Here is a 19,181-nt window from a genome sequence, read left to right on the forward strand (position 1 = left end):
ACCCAGAGTCCCAGCGACAGCCACCAGCCACGTACGCCTGTTTGCACTTCAGTTACTTATCATGAAACGTACTGAGTAGCTATTCATTAAAGGTCATTATGTCAATTCCAAAGCTCAGCAGTCACGTGCGGCCAGGGGCTGCTCTACCGGAGGGCAGCTGTGGAACATTCTCGCCCCCCGTGGAATGTTCCACCAGCAGTGCTGACATCGGCCCTTTGGTTTGAGGCAGGAGCACTGGGCTCACACCTCAGCCAAGAGTAACGTCATTTGGAGAAAGTCACCCATGCTCTCCAGTCAAAACACACCGGCAGGTCACTGTTGGTCAACGTGTGAACCAAACGCCGTATCAAGGTTCAGAGAGCAGCGCCAGACACACCACACCCGGCAGTTCCTACAGGGCGGCTCCTGCGAGCCCTCCTCAGAGGAGAAAGGCGGAGAGGCCAGGGTGGGGTGGGGGGGTGGGGGCATTCAACAGACCCTCAGCAGCCCCTCGGTTTACAGCAGGACACCCTGTACGTAGGAGTCCCAGAGTGTGCGGGGAGGCCGGCCACTCCCTGTATGCATCTGTGCTTCTGGACACAGGTGGACGGGGCTGACCCACCCACCCGCCTGGCCTCCAAACCCACCTCTGGGTGAGCATGTTCTGGAACCGCAGCAGGCTCAGGGATCGCCTGGGAGTCTGCTAACCACTTTCCTGGCCCTCCTTACCAGGAGCTCGGTTCCACTGGGAGAGGGGAGGCATGAATTTACAGTCGTAACAGGTGCACAGCTGAGGCGGAGGCCACTGGTCTGCGGAGGGCCAGGTGACACTGAAAGCCACGTTATCAGAACCAGGCCTCCGGTGATTACGTGTCAGGGCTGAGCTGGGTGGAGTGGCAGGGGAAGCTCACGGGGGAAATCCTAAATTCTAAATTCCTTGGAACTCACTCGCCAAGGACGATCTCTTCCGTTGGAGGGGGAGTAGGGGGTTTCCTGTGTATTTTATCTGGGATACAATAACACACCTGGCGAGCTAAAAGCTATTAAATTAAGCATTCTTAACCTCTCACTGAGAGTACGGCCGTCTGCCCAGCTCTCCCTAGGAGCACGTAGGCAGTGGGAAGCCCCGACCCTGCTTTTGGTGGATGGGCACCTGCCATCAGGGTCTGCTCAGTCCACGCCGGGTCATGATTTGCAATCGTGCTCCTGTTGCATTTCACTACGACGTACTGTTCGTGCACCCTCATCGTCCTCAATTTAGTCAGTTGATGCAGCCCTACCACGTCCAGGGCCAACGACCTGCCTCACAGACCGCTGACCTTCAGTTTTCCAAAACCCAGACCTCAGGATGTATAGATGTGGGGACTCGGTGTGAGACATTTGGGACCGTTGCCGTAGCAAACGGATACAGTGAGGCCCGGGGTGGCCCTGGCACTCCCGATGGGTTCTTCTGGATTTGTGCTTCGTGAGTAACTCGCTAGACACTGCCAAGGCCCTGACACTATGTGTGGCTATGTGCGGCACGAATCCCACCACACCACGTTCTGGAAGAAGCAGAATGATGGAGATCGGTGGTCGCCACGTGTTGGGGGAATAAGGGAGGGATGAATGGGCGCGCCTCAGGGGATTTTGAGGACACTGAAGTATTTTACTGTGACGATGCACGTGTCTTTATACATTTAACAAAAGCTGCAAAATGTACTAGGAATGTGATCCTAAAGTAAAACTATGGACTTTAGTTAATTATACTGTATCCACATCATCAGTCCATCGATTGCAACAAGTGTAGCACCCTAAGGCAAGATGATGGGAAAACCTTGGGGGGTGAATGAAAGGCTATGTGGGAACTCAGGACTCAATTTTTCCTCAATTTTCCAAGCCTAAAATTACTCTAAAAACTAGTCTATTGATTGGGACACCTGGGGGGCTCAGTGGTTGAGTGTCCGCCTTCAACCTGCAGGGTCCTGGCATTGAGTCCTACATTGGGCTCCATGTAGGGAGCCTTCGTCTCCCTCTGCCTGTGTCTTGGCCTCTCTCTCTGTGTCTCTCATTGATAAATAAATAAAGTCCTAAAAAGGGGGGGGCAATGGTCAGAAACCAAGAGTCCCCTCTTGAGGTTAGCACGTTCAGAGGGTGGAATCCATACTAGTGACCGTCCTACCCAGGCAGACAAGAGGAGCCCACTTGCCTGACACCTACATCCCCAGTCTTCCAGGGGTAAAATCTGGAGATGGTAAGCGATGGAAAGAAAGAGGGAACCATATAGGAAAGAAGGAGGAAGACTGAAGGATAGGAAATGAGGGAATAAATGAGAGTAGAGATTATGGAAGGGAAGGAAGGACCAGGAGCCATTTGCAAAGGTGAGTGTCGGGCAGGACTAAGGGTGACAGCGCTGGTTAAGGGCTGCCGGGGCCTGGGGAGGGGCATGCCGGGACTTTAGGCAGCACAGGTGTTAAGGACTCATTTCCATGCTTTACGATGTGCTGGGGGCGTGTGGAGATTCACTTCGCTATTGCTCTTTGTACAAGCTGCATGTACACGCGAGCTTGCAAAATAAAATAAAAACATCGTCAACAAAAATGGTAACCGTTCAGTGGCTGGTACTGGTACCAGCTATACTGGTTTCCCCGGGCAGTTCTTCACCCTTCCCCTAGCCCGCAGTCAAAGCTGGGAGGGTGGGAAGCCTGGGTGACTCAGTGGGTTGAGCATCTGACTCTTGGTTTGGGTTCAGGTCACGGTCTCAGGGTCATGCGATTGAGCCCCACGTTGGGCTCCATGCTCGGGGGCGGGGGGTCTGCTCGCCATTCTCTCCCTCCAAGTGCTCTCTCTAAAATAAATCATCTTAAAAAAATAATAAAACAAAAACAACGAGCTGGGAGGGCCGCAGGAAGAAAGGAGATGAACGAGAGAGTCAGAAGGAAGCACGTGGCATTGAGGGGATCAGTCCCGGGAGCCCTCGCCCTGCAATACGCACTGCACTCTGCCCGTGAGATCCTTGAATTCGAGACCTACTTCCGTGTGCGCCAACCACACCAGCCGCTTCACTGGCTGAGCACCAAGCCCTCGTCCAGCAACTTAAACGTGACTTGCTGTATCCAGGGAACCATGCCACAAAGAAAGGGAGGAGGGTACGGGATTCCCGCTCTGGAGCTTACCCTTCATTGGCAAGAACAGGCAGAGGCCCAGCTCGGAAGACCACCCCGGGTGGTCAAGTAAAGTGAAGGAAGGGCTTTGCAGGTTGGCAGCCCTCACAGGGCCCCAGGCCGGAGGTGACAGAGGCAATGACAGCTGTGACAGCGAGGGAGAGGGGAAGGGTGCAGGACCAGCCCCCGCAGAGGAAGGACAGTCAGCGACAGAGCCCCCTGGGGAAGGCGGACCCCAGCGCTGGTGCTGTTGTAGGAAAGAAACACAAAAGGGTCCTACTTGCGGTGCACCCCGTCCCCAACGGGGACTTGGGCTGCGTGTGGATGGCAGGTGTCGAAGTGTGCGTCAGCACCCTCGGGGTGTACTGGGGCACTGCAGGCGGGTAGTACGGGGCCGGATACACCGGGTAGGCTCTGGGGGCCGTAGCGGGCTGCGGGGGGTACAGGCTCTCGGGTTGGTATCCATGGTTTTCATAGTAAGGTCCAACTCCTGGCGGTGACCCCTAAACGATGAAAGAGAAGGTGAGTGCTAGGAAACCCCAATTACCCCAGAGGTTAGGTGTGCATCCATCACACTTGGACAAGGTGCTGAAAAGCTGCTGCAGATTCCCCTCAGGTTCAAACACTGAAGTCACCTAGACCAAGAACTAACCAGAACTTTCAATAAGTGTCAACAGTTTTTGGGGATCCCTGGGTGGCTCGGCGGTTGGGCGCCTGCCTTCGGCCCAGGGTGTGATCCTGGAGTCCCAGGATTGAGTCCCACGTCGGGCTCCCCGCATGGAGCCTGCTTCTCCCTCTGCCTGTGTCTGTGCCTCTCTCTCTCTCTCTCTCTCATGAATAAATAAATAAAATCTTAAAAAAAAAGTGTCAACAGTTTTGTGTGTGTTTGTTAACTATTTTTTTTGAAATAGAGATAAATAAAATACTTTGAAATAAAGTGAATGATCAATACCGAGATTTAGTAAAAAAAAAAAAAGAAATGATATAAAATAAAATAAAGTAAAAGAAAAGAAAGTAAAAGAAAAAAAAGGAAAGGAAAGGAAAGGAAAGAAAAGAAAAAAAGAAAAGAAAAGAAAAGAAAAAAGAAAAAAATGTGTATAGGTCTGGATGTGAGCCTGTGTTCACTGCCTCCTGGAAACCGGGCCACACCCCCCCCTTGGATGATGCAGGTGGGACGGACAGACCCATTTTGCAGGGAGGAGCGTGCGTGATAGAGGTTAAGAAAGTTACCTAAAGGCTCATGCTATCCATGTTATTCTAAAAGTTCCTTTTCCACCTCGTCCTCCCTTAGGCGATGTGTCACCATTTACCGGGGGACCCTTGAACCGTGTGCACGGCAGTCCTGCTGCGACGAGCCAGTTCCGAGGGGAGCGCTGGGTCTGTGCACGACACCCTCCCCCTCGCCTCTCTGCCCAGGTAAACACTGCCTCCTCTGGCTGCACCTGCGAGCCCCCCCCTTCCCCCATCGCCCACCGGCTGGGCCGTCCTCTCTGGGGGACCCTCAAACTTCTTTCCCCTCGTTCACTTCTCCTCCTGCTTCTTGTTGAGCGGGGTCTCAGGTAGGACCCGGGTTCTGAGCCCAGGCACCGCTTAGCATTTTAAATGGGGCCTCCCGGGAAGCAAGATTATACGGGAACGGAGCCGGAGCCGGAGCCGGAGCCAGAGCCGGAGCCGCAGCCGCGTGCGGGCTGCCGGAGTTAACCTCTGCTTAATAACTCACCGATGCTCTCCTTCACGAGTCCAAAGACCGTAACTCTGAACCAGAGCAGTGGACAGAGAGGGAACCAGTGTAATCTCTCATCTAAACAGGCCACCGAAGGCCAAAAAAAAAAAAAAAAAAAAAAAAACCTAGAGCCTGTGTTTGTCTCTATCGGAAGCATCTAAGAACACGCCGTCCCACCCGGGAAAGGTCGTGGCAGCACAGCGTCTGTCCCAGCGAAGCCCCGGGGCAATGCATAGGAATTTTAAAATGGATCCAGTGAAAATAAAAACCAGCAACTGCTAAAGAGGGCAAAAGCAAAAGGTCGGCTTTCCAGATACGAGCTATGGAAAATCTGGTTGGTTAGGAACCACGACCCTGTACCGCATGCACGCGTCCCCGGGGAGATGAGTCGGTGAGATAGAACAGGGAACAGAGGTACTGCATTTGCCCCCAGCGTTGTTGCGGGGGGACGTCGGGGGGCGTCCGGGGAGAGGGGTAGCCTCCCCCGGTTTTATCAGGACGTCGGGCTGCACAGGGGCTGCACAGGGGTCTGCCGGCCGGCGGTGACCCCCGCACCTGTTCCACCTTGGGACTTACTCCCCACCCCCCCCACACACCCTTCTGCCCCTGGTTGTCGCCACAGCTCACCCCGAAACTCACCTGCAGGGCAGGAAGAGGAGGGGCCCAGGTGAGCAGTGCACACACCCCACACCCACCCGACAGCTCTGGGTCTGTCTGCACCCTGACCCATTCCCACCCGCCCACCCGCCCCAGAGAGAGAGCCCTGACCAGCGTCCACGGGGCACACGCAGCCCCGCAGCCGGCTCTTAAAATGCTGCCCAACGTACGCTTTGGAAAATAACAGCAGGAATAAGGAAACGGAGAAGACTGGGAAAGTAATAATTAACCACTTACTGAGTTTAAGGCCATCTTGATTTTATCAGCAGCATCAGGTAATGGCAAAGGTTTGGGACGTTCGAGATGACCTAGAAGAAAGAATGATAAGACTGTATTATTTTGAGACCGGTTAATATTTAGGAGACACGTGGAGAAAAAAACCAGAAGATATTCCAGACGAGAGTTAGCTCTCTCCGGAGCAAACAGCAGTTTTACCCACTCACCTTGGCCCTCACCTCCACCTGCCTCTTCCCCACCCAACGCTCACGGAAGGAGCTGGGTGCTTGCCTGCATTCAGGGCCGGGGCCGCTGTACTTAGCTCAGCTCTCGCCGAGGCCGAGATGTCCCGCGGGCCGCCTCTGGCGACGGAGGACCCGGGGACGCAAAGCACAAAGTGACTCACAGACCATCAAGGTCAAGGGAGGGGAAGGGTGGGCAAAGACCTGGGGTCACCTCATGGCACTGACACTTCCTGGAGGTGTCATCATGCCAATGCCTGAGCCTCTCTGATTCTGGGATGGACATGGATGTGGAGTTGGGCACGGTCTCGCTCGGGTGAGGATTTAACCAGGGGGTCCAGGTGGGTCCAGCTCATGCTCCAGGTGAGCAACAGCATCCCACGAGACACCCCTCCTTGCTCCCTCCTGCAGAGGGTCCAAGGGGTGAGGGGAAGGCCTCCATCCACAGGGACGAGGGGAAGGTGCCCACCCACGGGACGAGGGGGAGCCTCCCACCCATGGGACGAGAGGGAGGCTCCTGCCCACAGGGACGAGGGGAAGGTTCCCACCCATGGGACGAGGGGGAGGCTCCCGCCCACGGGAACAAGGGGAAGGCTCCTGCCCACGGGGGACGAGGGGAAGACTCCTGCCCATGGGGACGTAGGGGAGGCACCCAACCACGGGGACGAGGGGGATGCTCCCAATTATGGGGACAAGGGGGACACTCCCACCCACAGGGACAAGGGGAAGGTGCCCACCCACAGGACAAGGGGAAGGTTCCCACCCACGGGACGAGGGGGAGCCTCCCACCCATGGGACGAGAGGGAGGCTCCTGCCCACAGGGACGAGGGGAAGGTTCCCACCCACGGGGACGAGGGGGACGCTCCCACTGTGCAGCAAGTGGTCCACAACTTAATACCAGATGGAGGCCACACGTTTCTTTCTAAATAAGCCGTATGGAATCTCCCACTTCTTAATAAACACGTGTAACAAAATTCCATAAAGCTCACCCACATGCACCCACTAAGTCACGTGCTACCCCAAATCCAGAGAAGAAAACATTCCAGAACGAACCATTTTGACAGTTTCTAAGGTTAGCAGGAATGAAAAGAAGGCTCTGTTGTTTGCAGATGTTTGTGAACAGTTAACCGTAATTTCTAGAAAAACCATCAACATGGAATGCTTTATAGTAAAGCCCCCATTGAGGCATCACCCTCACCCTCCGGGTGCTCACGGAGGGTTTCTCTCCGCCCCTCCCTGCTGTCTCGGAGTGACCAAAGAAGACTCGAGGATACGGCCTTCCAAGCCTTCCAGACCACATTCCCGATGAGAAGGCTCTGGGCTTCCTAGCGCCTGCCAAGGGCCTGGTGCACAGTAGGTGCTCAAAGGGCGGCACAGTGCGGGGGTTGAACCCATGACCTCTGGGACCTGGGGCCTGGGGCAGGCTGGTTAAATGTTCCCAGGCCTCTGTGCTCTCGTCTGCAAAAGGAGATAAGAGCAGGGTTGTTGGGGTGTGAAATGAGTTGATACCAATGTACTCTTGGTGCCTGGCATACGGTGAGGGCTGCTGACATTTTTGTTAAATAAAGGTGATTGTAAAGCTGATAACTGTTGCCTCCAAGGGGGTAGGGAAGGAGGCGACATAGGACGCATTTGCAGGTTTGCAGATTTGCATCTGGCACTTCTCCCCGAGTCCCAAGTCCACTGGGAGCTACATGCAACAGGACCAGCTCCGGCCCACTCACTGCCTTGCACCTCGTGAGCACAATGGTTGTTGGACTCGTTAAACTAAAAACAAACAAACAACCCCCCCCCCCACACACACACACACAAAAAACAACCCACATTGGCTTGCTATAAATAAAAATGTGAGTATGGCTTTTTAATCTTGGGAAACCTCAAGGAACAGGTCGCAATAAAAATGCACCAGGTCATTTATTTACTTTTCACGTGAAGCTAAGATACAAGAATGAGGCACACCGGGGTGGCCCGGTCGGTTGAGCGTCCGACTCTCAATCTCAGCTCAGGTCTTGGTCTCAGGGTCATGAGTTCAAGCCCCGTGTTGGGCTTGACATTGGGCATGGAGCCCACTCAGATTTAAAAAAAAAAAAAAAAAAAAAAAAAAAAGAATGAGTTCGTATTGATAGCTTTGAGGCTTTTTTAGGTTTTTAAAAAAGATTAACACTTTTCTGGGAATGAAGAAAAGTGACCCATATACAGGTGAGAGGATCTTCGTGTAAGCCTTTAAACGATGTGATCATCACATACATCACATATGAAGACACCTGTCCGATGTCCACTCCTTGAAGGACGGGGGCTCTATCTAAGACTCGCCATCAAGACAGGACCCCCCCCCCCCACTCCCCTCTGGTCCAAGCAGGGGAGACCATCACAGCACGTCCCTGACGTTGTTTCCCGAAGCGTCCCGCCTGAGCACACGTTCTCAGCCCTCCGGTCTCCAGCTCCCCGTGCCTCTGAGCTATCTCACCAGTTATAGATTTGGGGTGAAGTTTCAGGAAATGAAAATCCGATCCTCCTGGCGGCTTTACCCGGTTAAGAGCCCTCTGAAGGGGATGATGGGTCAACGCTCAAAATCCACGCTTCCTATTCCCTCGCGATCCCCAACAGCGAGGGGCCAGGTAGCCAAGGAAGGAAGGAGCGCAGGCGACCGCAGCTGCGAATTGTCCAGTAAACACCACAGGACCCAGAAGTAACCGCAGGATAAGCCTGTCTCATCCAGAGATCCCTTGACCCGCAAAACCTAGAACCAGAAACACCCAGCGCGCCCAGATCGGCCTCCGCGGACTTTGGAACAGAAGACAGGAGTCGAGCTGCCTGTAATTTCTCTGGCCCAAAAGCAAAGAAGGGGAAGTGTCTCACTCTGGGACTGGACCTACAGGAAGCACCGACGTCCGAAATGACCAGGAGGCCACTGGGTCCGGTTCATCTTCCAAACAGGCGTTTACATATAACGTTGTGTGAAAAAAAAAAACAAAAACAAAAAAACACAAAACCACGCACACACACAAACCACAACACCCGCACAGAACGAAACAGACACAAAACCCCAAGTCTTTCCACAGCAAAGCACATCTCTTTAACTGGGTTTTTTTTTTTTTTTTGAACAGAGCAAGACAGCCCGAGGTAGCGAGAGAGGACAGTTTCTCGAACGTTCTTTCCTGTCATTTAAAGGACACGGATGATTGTCCTCGATTCCAGAAAGCCAGACCTAACAAAGCACGTTTCCTTCAAGCGACAATAGAGCAAATGTGTGACAAAGCTCCTGGTCCCTCCTGGTCCTCGGCCAGCTCCCGTGCCAACACTAACAGAAGGGCCCACTTGAGTCACACCACACCACACAACGCGCTGCCTGGTTTCGGTCACTCCGGGCTCTCTTTTCAGAGAGCTGAGTCATCCCGAGCACCTGCCGGGCCCCTGCCTGCCCCCCCCACCCCATGACGTGACGAAGCTCTTTCCAAACCAAGACAGTCTTTTCTCTGGGGATCTCTGGAAGCATTTGCTGGAGAGGTACTTTGAAAACCACCCAACCAATGCAAATGAGGTCCATCTCATCGATCCGGACTCCCATCCAGGGGGCCCCGGGGTATTATTCCTCATAACGGGGTCCCCGTGGACCCCACCACACACCTCTATCATGCATTTGCTGTTGCCCCGAGCCCCACTGAGCGCCTTTAAGACACCGGGGGTGTGAGGAGGCGTGAGGAGGTGTGACAAGAGGGCGAGGCCCTACCTTCCTTGACCTGTCCGCCTCCTTCAATCCCCGAAGCAAACACCAATAGACGCTCCCTGTCCAACAAACAAACGATCGCTAGGAGCTGCTTACACCCCAACCAGGCCATAAAATCACAGGATATGATATGCAAAGATGCTCTCGTATCCTGTTGCGGATACCAAGCGAGGTTAGGTGCCGGTTATCGGACACTGAGGGTGTAAGCGACAGATCCATGTAAACAAATATAAGACAAGCGATCGAGAGGCCTGCGCAGTGATTCACACGGGGATGAGAGAGACAGACAGAGACAGAGACATCGCCTCGGAGAGGTACTGCCCGCGTCTTCCAAGTTTCTCTTTCTATGAATGCCCCATTGTCCTAGTGAGATTACAAACTTTTTAGGCCAGGAATTGGGTCGGGTCCTTTTTTCTTTCTTTCTTTCTTTCCTCCTCTCCTCTCCTCTCCTCTCCTCTCCTCTCCTCTCCTCTCCTCTCCTCTCCTCTCCTCTCTCCTCTCCTCTCCTCCCTTCCCCTCCCTTCCCCTCCCCTCCCCTCCCCTCCCCTCCCCTCCCCTTCCCTCCCCTTTTCTTTCTTTCTTTTTCTTTCTTTCTTTCTTTCTTTCTTTCTTTCTTTCTTTCTTTCTTTCTTTCTTTCTTTCTTCTTTCTCTTTCTCTCTTTCTTTCTTCTTCTTCTTTCAAGCTAAGCTTTGTAGCGTACAAAAAAAGTGTTCTGATATTTTTCGAGTTCCAGAAGCCAAACGAGTAAGATGGAATGAGAGAGAGAGAGGGAGAGAGAGAGGAGAGCAGGCTGGGAAGCCCGCACCTGGACAGAACCAGCCTCCAAGGTGGGGATGTGGGTGACCTCAGAGACGCAGGTGCACAAAACTGACTGCATACCTAATGCGGCATGCGGGCTGGAGAGGTGCCCAGGTCCCTCCGGGAGGAAGGAGTCCCCAGGCTGTGCTAAGGGCTGAAGACCTTGCCCAGGCCCATCTGTGGAATGGGATGATCAATGAACAAGGTTGTTTCCAAGGAACGAGTGTGTCTGCCTCCAGCACCGGGGCCGACACGCGATGGCACACGCTAATAACATCACGACGGCAACTAAGCTTTTACCTGCTGGTGTATCAAAGGGACGAATACGTGCAAAGGAGATTCAGTTGATTCTGTGTATATCCAAAGGGCGAAAGAAAGCAGGATCCCAGTGGTCAGAAAGGCAGGTTCAACTCAACCCTGGGAAAACCACATTTCCAACAAGGCAGGTGTTAAGTATCCACCAGTTGCCTTGGAAAGAACAGAGTTCTCCAAACTGAGAAACATTTGATCCAATGTTTCCGGAAGGTGGGCTATCCGCGCGTATTTTATCCGAGTATATTCTAGAACAGAACTGAGTTTGGTCGGGGGCCAGGCAGGACGGTCTTTTATCGCCTGTGATGAGACACTCACAAAACGAACTCCAAACCCGACGTCCCTAGAAAACGGGGGCTCTGCGTGCCCGGAGTCTGATCGAGGGTTGACATGAGGTCAGGTGTGGTGCCCTGGGAGCAGTGGCCAGGGGGGCCTCTGGCACCAGGTCTCGTGCCCACGTGCAACCTGGGCCGTTTTATCTTCCAGTTCAGCTCTCACTGGAAAATATCTCTCTGTTGAGCTGGATGCCATCGCCTCTTCTCAGTTCCACTTGAGCTCCCCTCGATCCTTCTGTCAATTCTGCATTTGCATGAACTTCCAGGAGCTTCCAGACTTCAGCGGCCGGCACCTGCCAACACTTGGTGCCCTTCAAACATTCTGTGCTTTCTTATCACATCTCTGTACCCTCACCTTCCTGCACACACAGCCCGGGAGGGGCCTCATGGCTGGGCTCCGTCCACACCAGCAGAATGCCTGGAGTTCTCACCCAGAGCAAGCCCTGTCCTCCTCCTCCCGGACTCACCTCGACAAGTGTGACTTTGAGCCACCTTCCCTCTTCGAAGTCCACACTGTTCACAATCCAAGTAACTGCCCACACCCTCCACCTCTTTCTCCCTCCGTGTTTCTAAGGTTGACTGTGACATTTCCACCCGTCCGAGTCCCTCGGCTCCCGACCACTGTCTGGAAGCTGGGACAAACCAAATCTCAGGCTGGCTCTTCTCCTTCCTGACCGCAAGCTTTGCCTCTAGGTTGTCCCCTATAACTGCCTGTTTGACCAGCCAAGCCCTTTGCTACTCTCTGGGATTCCACATGTAGTTGGGGCCAGGACGGTCAACAGCACAGAGGGGTGTGAGCCTCCCTCCTCCATCCCCGGAAGCCACCAGCCTGTCCTGGGGCAGATCCAACATCAGGGGGTCCCCGCAGGTGCCCTGGAAAGGAGAGGGAAGGACGAGCAGCAAAGGCTTAGCAGTGTGGGGGGCAGGATGACCCCCGCTTAGCAGTGTGGGGGGCAGGATGACCCCCGGAGACCTTGAGCAGTGGGAGGGAACAGAGGTCAGAAAGCTCAGAAAGCGCAGAGACCCTGAGTGCCTCTCTAGACGCCCCCTCCCCCCCATTCACCCTCCTCACCAGCCGGCCAGCTTCCAGTCCTTAACCAAAACTGATTGGCCACTAAATTGACCCAGTCCATTTCCTCTCTGCTTCCATTACCAAGGCTTGGACTTGACTCTGGTCCCCCCAAATCTGTGATTTTCTGGAGGGCTTAAAAAAATAGAGACGTGAGCTCCACTGCCAATCTGATGCAGTGACTGGAACGGGGGCAAGGACCCCATATTATTACGAAGCTCTCTTGGGACTCTTGACACAGGTTTGGGTGGAAAGAGTGAGAGCCACCAGCCTGGACTCCTGGTGTTCACTTCCTGGGAGGCCCGTGTGTGTCTAGGCTACACCGTCTACTGGATGTTTTCATCTGACTCTTGTCCCTCATTGCTCCAAGGAGCTCAGTTGTCTACACCGCCCTACCGAGGAGTCCCAGACCCTTCTGCCCCGGTCACTCTGGAAGATTCAGCACAGAACCCAGGGAGGGCTGTAGGCAGGTGCTCCATTGTCTGGGCAGGGGGAACCAGCCCAGCGCACCAGCACACCCCTTCGGCCTGAGGATTCCTTGGGTCCCTTGGGTCCCTTTCTCAGCTCCCTTGGCGCTCCATCCAGGTACCTGTACCTGAGACATTCCAATCTCCCAGAGGAAAAGGAGGTCACAAGACCAGCCACAGCCCTACGGAGCCTGGTGGCCAGGCTTCACCCTTAGGGCTTCCCATGGGTTACAGGACCCTGGGCGAGGATCTTGCCTCTCTGCCTCAGTTAACTCACAACTAAGTGAAGGATGTTATCAAGAGTTTGGAATGACACCTGGCTGGAAGAAAGTGCCTCATCCACCTTTGCTGTTATTATAATACTAACGCGGCCACATTTTCTCCTACCATTCCAGTGACTGAGCCCCTGGGCAAGCCCAGGGTTCCAGGCCACCTCCAGGGCTCTGGCAACAGCACAGCCCTGCTAGGAGAAGCCTGACCTTGGAAATGCGGAAGAGCAAAGCTGCTTGGCTGGACTGGTGAAGGCCCATGCAGCCCACCCATTGATATTTAAAAACTAAAAACAAATACGGAGAGGAAGGTGTTGAATGGATCTCCAGGCACCAGTGAGGACTCCCCCAGTTCTGCACGCTTGCCTTCCAAGATAACCCCAACCTCCTGCTGTGCTGGGGGCAGGGAGGCAGGCCTCACCCCTGGAAAAGCTGGAGGAAGGGAAGCAGCTCCCCAGTGACTTAGAGGGAGTCTCCTCCATCACCTGGCCAGCCAGGCTCCCCTCACCTGGCCCGGCCTGGCTCCATGGGGGCCTGCGCCCCCAGGTTCCTGAGCCTGGGTAATCTCTGCCCACACTCCCAGCGGCCACTCGCCTTCAGGAGAGGCTGGCGACAGCCTCACTTCCTGGAGAACCTTCCCAACCTCCCCGGCTAAGTCAACAAGCCTTGTCTCACTTCGAGTTTCCTAAACACCTTGGAACTCCGCTTGGCAGCCCTTATAATTTTCCATGATTCGGTGACCCTCTACAGCTGCCAGGACGGTGACCGTAAGGCTCAGCTCGCCCCCTGGGGGGTGTCCTCATCCTAAGTCCCAGGACCCAGAGGCTGCAGTCTCAGGGCCCAGCGGTGGGTGACACCTGCCCACCAGGTGGACCTGGGGCGGGGAACCACTAGGAGCCACTAGGATTCCTCTCCGGCGGGCCGCTGCCTGTGTCTTGGTAAAGGCATTCGGGCTTTGCAATTCTGGACCAATGCGCTGTGCCCTGGGGAGGCGCAGCCCGCTTCAGGGCGGGCTCAGGGCTCTGGGCACGCAAGGGCCCTCTGCAGAGAGGACGCACGGGCTTTGGGGCGCTTGGACTCCGCTTGTGCAGGGCCCGTGGGGCCGCGGGCAGGTCGCCCGCCACCAGGTTGGTGTGCTCGGCCGACAGGCGCCCCGGGTCCCCTTGTCCCCGCAGGGAGCGCACGGTGGGGTCAGGACGGCTCCTCCGGGGCAGCCTCCTGCGGACCCCGGTGCCCAGGACGCCTGGCTCTGATGGCCACCGCCGGTCCCGCGCCGCCGAGCCGATGGCGCCCTCCTCGCCCAGGGTTGGGGCCGGGACGGGATGGGGGGCCCTCCGGGATCCCATCCCCGCCCGCCGCCCTATCGCTCCCAGAATCTCAGCGAGTTTCCAGTTTCCCGGAACCTCCGGAGGGAACCAAGGAGCAGAAGGAGTTCAGGTAACACTCCGGGGCTGCAGAGATTTTCCCGAAACAAAGAAAAGGACAGGCCACTCTCTATCCTCCTGCCCCCGCCCCCTGCGCCCCCAAGATAAAGGCGCACGCGGGCTCCCCAGCTCCGGGGCGCAGAAGGCAGGTGGGCCTGGAGGCGGCTCTGGCCGAGAGGCCCGACCCCGAGGGGCCCCGAGCACCCCCTGCTCCCACCAGTGAGCGAGAGACTCGGGGCAGCGAGTCCCGGCCGCGCGGAGCGATCGTGGGGCCCCGGGGACGCCGCGCCCTCCAGCCCCCCCAGGGCGCTCGGCCCGGCCCGGCCCGGAGGGTCCCGCCGGCGGGAGGACGCACCTGCTGCGCTGGCGCTGCCCACACCTGGCCTCACTCACGTCCAGCCGCGCGCGCCGCTCACCTGCGGGGCTCGGCCGGCGCTCCCCGCCCCTCGCGCTTCCTCCTCCGCCTCCGCCTCCTCCGCCTCCCGCGGCGCTCGTCTTCCTCGGCCCTGCACTCCCCGGCTCTCGCTTTAATCCCGGGAGGCGGTGTCCAAGTGCCCAGGGCGACACCCCTAAACGCGGTCCCAGGTCACCTCTGGCAGAGGGAGGGGACGGGCAGGTGCGGCGGCCCCGGGCGGGGCGGGTCCCGGCTGGGACGGGGGCGGAGGCGGGGGGGGAGGAGTTTGCCCCGGGGACTGCCCGGGACGGGCTCGGCCCCTGCCCGGCGGGGGAACCCCATGGAGCTCCGGGCCCCCCCACCGCGGTGGCCGGCAGTGCAGGGCTGGGAGCAGTGTGTCCCTGCCCTTGTCCTCTGCACTGCTCCGGTTTGGATGGAGGAGCAGAGTTCTGGGGAGCACTGCCTGAGCCCCGCGGGAGCCCCAGAAGCAGCTGCTCCGAGAGCTCCTGGACCCGACAAGCAGAACCCAGGCCCCCAGGACCCCTGGCTCTGGCGCCCAGGACACAGCACCGTGCGCCAAGGCCCGTCCAGCCCACCGGTGCCAGCCTTTCCTGGCCTTCAGGTCCCCAGCTCCTCCCACCCTCCGGACACCCCAGGGAGCACGGACAGGTCTTCCCAGCACGGCAGGCAAGGGACGCGGTGAGATAAGCCTCAGTCCAGGAGAGGCGTGGCTCTTCCCTGTCCTGCAGACTCTTTCCAATGCAGTTTGCAGCACACTAAGTAGCATGCATGGCTTTACAATAAAGTGGAAGCAGAAGAAAACCTAATTCATTCAAAATCACATGTCTCCTTGGCCTGGGAGCTGGACTCTCCTAGTAAGTTCTTTCCCACCCTGCACCTTGACCCCCCCAGGTGCAGAAGGCAGGTGGTTCCGGAGGCAGCTCTGCCTTAGATCCTTAAAGGGAACCGTCCCATGTGCGGGGAACCCACCCATCTCACATACCTCACAGGTGTCCAGGTTGCCCCAAGGAGGAGACAATCCAGGACCATGTATGGCAGATACGCTCAGGTCAGATTCTGTCCTCCGGGCAACCCACTTACTTCTGTCCAGACGGGTGTGTTTGGAGCTGTCTAGGAGTGACCCCATTATGTAAACCCCTAATGTCCACCTTCACCCCAGGTGGTATGTGGGTCCCTATATTCAGCTCTCCTGAAGGTTATTCTCTCAACATGCATTTCTCCTCTCGACCGCTTCATGGAATTTTTGTTGCAGTATACACACCTCCCTGGGGCAGACTGTCAGCCTGCATAATCAACGTCGCCTCGGCGCTAGAGGTGGGCATGTAGCCAGCTAGTCTCTGGCTCAGCAGCTTAATCACATTCCCGCTTCAGGGATGAACACACAACATGCTTATGGCCAGCGAGATGTGGGGTTTAGGGGAGGGAGGTTGGATTTTTTTTTTTTTTTCCACTTTTCTAAGGAAACTTCCAGAGAACCACTTCCTTGTCCTCGGAAAAAGAAGCTAGCGGTCTCAGGAATTGCAGATCATTATCTTTCCATCACCAGGAAGGTAGAGCCCAATAAACAAAGTTCCTCCATCAAAAACGACAGCACAGAGAAGACTAGAAACCCGGTTCTTCATGGTGTCATTGAACCACTGACTCAAATCGGCTCTGAAGTAAAGCCCACATTACCACTTCTTGGATGAATACAAGCGGAAAATCAGGATTGCTCACCAAGGGAAGTAGCTGTGATGCAATGAAAGCAAAATACTATTATTAAATGTTAAAAATAAGCAACAGGGGATCCCTGGATGGCTCAGCGGTTTAGTCCTGCCTTCAGCCCAGGGCGTGGTCCTGGAGTCTCAGGATCCAGTCCCACGTCGGGCTCCCTGTGTGGAGCCTGCTTCTCTCTCTGCCTATGTCTCTGAGTCTCTCTCTCTCTCTCTCTCTGTGTCTCTCATGAATAAATAAATAAAACCTTAAAAAAATAAAAAGAAAATAAAAATAAGCAACAGAGTTCTGTTCATATGGCAGGGTCGATACCTTGAAATAATGCTTACACTACAAACAACCGAAGAGGCTGGCTAGGATATATGTTGTGACGTCCTTTAAAATTACAGCTGAATTTGCAAGAAAACTTAGGAAATCTTGAGGCACAAAAGTGAAGTGGGCGTATGTATCTAGGGAAGTGAAGAAGGAATCTTAGTGGCAGGCATCCCGAAACCATTCTCAAATACTGCAGAGTTTTGTGCACAGGGGGTGAGGGTGAGGGTGAGTAAAGTCACAGGCCTCAGCAAGGTGGCTGTGATATCACTCTAGCAAGTGGACACCCAAAAATCTCTTCCCTCAGAAAAATAATGATTTTTAAAAATTGATATACACCCCACTGGAATATGGAGGTATAAATTTGTCTATAGTTTACAGAAGGAATAATGGTCTCGTGAGAATTTATAATTACAAGGGAGTCCTCATATCACAATTTATATCACAATTTAGGTTTTGAACCCAAATTCCCACCTTTGTGGTCAGAAAATGTCAGGCCAAGAGTTTAATCTAAAATGGTGTAGGTTGGGGGTCCCTGGGTGGCTCAGCGGTTTAGCGCTGCCTTCGGCCCAGGGCGTGATCCTGGAGTCCCGAGATCGAGTCCCACGATGGGCTCCCTGCATGGAGCCTGCTTCTCCCTCTGCCTGTGTCTCTGCCTCTTGCTTTCTGCCTCTCATGAATAAATAAATAAATAAATAAATAAATAAATAAATAAATAAATACCTTTACAAAATAAAAATAAATAAAATAGTGTACTTTGGTGATGCCCTCGGCACATGGCCAAAGCAGACTCAGAGCCTCTCTAGTGGAATGCTGTTTGTGCTGGTTAATTTTTTTTTAAACATTTTATTTATTTATTTGAGAAGGAGAGAGAGAGAGGAACAGAGCACAGAGGGAGAGGGTGAAACAGATTCCCTGCTGAGCAGGGAGCCCGATGCTGGGCTGGATCTCAGCACCCTGAGTCCGTGACCTGAGAAGAAGGCAGACGCTCTACCGACTGAGCCACTCAGACGCCCCATGTGCTAGTTAACTTTATGTGTCAACTCCACTGGGTTAAGGATTGGCGGGATAGCTGGTAAGACACCATATCTGGGTGTGGCTGTGAGGGTGCTTCTGGAAGAGATTAGCTTTTGAATCAATACACTGAGCATTGCCCTCTCCAATGTAGATGGATGTTATCTAATCGCTTGAGGGACTGAGTAGAACTAAAGGCAGAGGAAGAGTTAATTTGCTTTCTCTGCCTGACCTAGGACATCCATGTTCTCCAGCCCTCCAACATTGGTGCTCCTGGTTATCAGACCTTTAACTCAGATCAAATCATGCCACCGGTTTTTCTGTCCTCCAGCTTGCAGAGAACAGATTGTAGCCTCCATTATCACATGAGCTGATTCCAATTTCAATAGGTGGGAGGGGGAGGGAGAGATGGATATAGCCTATTGGTTCTGTTTTCTCTGGATAACCTTGACTATTTGCCACTCAGCCCAGGAGAAAAAGTCCCATACAGTCACAATTAAAATGAGCTTTAATTGAGTTAAAAAGAACTAAAATAAGACATCATGAAAAAAAAAGCTATGGAATCAGACCATACATATTGGAATTATTAGACACAGATGAGACAATAAGTATGTTCATTACGTTTGAAAACAGAGAATCTAAAAATGAATAAGAAACAAGGATTTTTTTAAAGGATTTATTTATTTGAGAGAGAAAGAGAGAGAGAGAGTGAAGTGAAGAGCAGAGGGAGAATCCCAAGTGATTCCCTGCTGAGCCAGGAGCCCAGCGTGGGGCTGGATCTCATGACCCTGAGATCACAACCTGAGCTGAAACCAAGTGCTGGACACTTAACCAACTGAGTCACCCAAGTGCCCTGGAAGCAAATATTAAAAAAAAAAAAAAATTAGTAGAACTAGAGGGGGAAATAGTAAAGAGAACTTCCAGAAGAAAAAGAATTTCAGTAGCCGAAGAGAGACTCCATGATATGGAATACAGACCTGGAGAAATTATCCAAAATTCACACAAGGACAAAGTCTTTTTTTAAAAAAATATATGAAAAATATGCTGTATGATGTGGAGATAGAGGAAGAAGATCTAAATAGACCTGGTTAAGGGAGTCTGGGTGGATCAGTCCATTAAGCATCTGACTCTTGGTCTCAGCTCAGGTCCTAGTCTCAAAGTCAGGAGTTCAAGCCCCACATTGATGTCCACGCTGGACATGGAGTCTACTTAAAAATAAAATAAAATAGGTCTGATTAGACTTCCAAAATGTGATAAGAGGTAGAACAAGGCAGAAGCAATAATGACTAAAAGTTTTCCAAAATTGGGGCACCTGGGTGGCTCAGTCAGTTAAGTGTCCAACTCTTGATTTTGACTCAGGTCATG

At 54.0% G+C, this 19,181-nt stretch overlaps 1 protein-coding gene across 3 annotated transcripts in view; it reads right to left on the reverse strand.

The window, feature by feature from the left end:
• The window catches only part of TMPRSS2 (transmembrane serine protease 2), a 35,642-nt gene extending 20,719 nt beyond the window's left edge, over positions 1-14,923 (reverse strand). The window contains exons 1-3 of one of the 3 annotated variants that reach the window (XM_038581540.1): positions 14,779-14,923; positions 5,740-5,810; positions 3,403-3,625 (exon numbers count right to left, since the gene is read on the reverse strand). In XM_038581540.1, coding sequence (XP_038437468.1) covers positions 3,403-3,625; positions 5,740-5,754 — 238 coding nt within the window. In that variant the 5' untranslated portion in view covers positions 5,755-5,810; positions 14,779-14,923. Of the gene's footprint in view, positions 1-3,402; positions 3,626-5,739; positions 5,811-8,427; positions 8,698-14,717 lie in introns of those variants that run through there. The other 2 variants (XM_038581541.1, XM_038581542.1) reach the window with 2 other exon arrangements.
• Positions 14,924-19,181: the final 4,258 nt, after the last annotated feature.

This window comes from Canis lupus, chromosome 31, assembly GCF_011100685.1.
Source record: "Canis lupus familiaris isolate Mischka breed German Shepherd chromosome 31, alternate assembly UU_Cfam_GSD_1.0, whole genome shotgun sequence".
NCBI classification, from domain to species: Eukaryota; Metazoa; Chordata; class Mammalia; order Carnivora; family Canidae; genus Canis; species Canis lupus.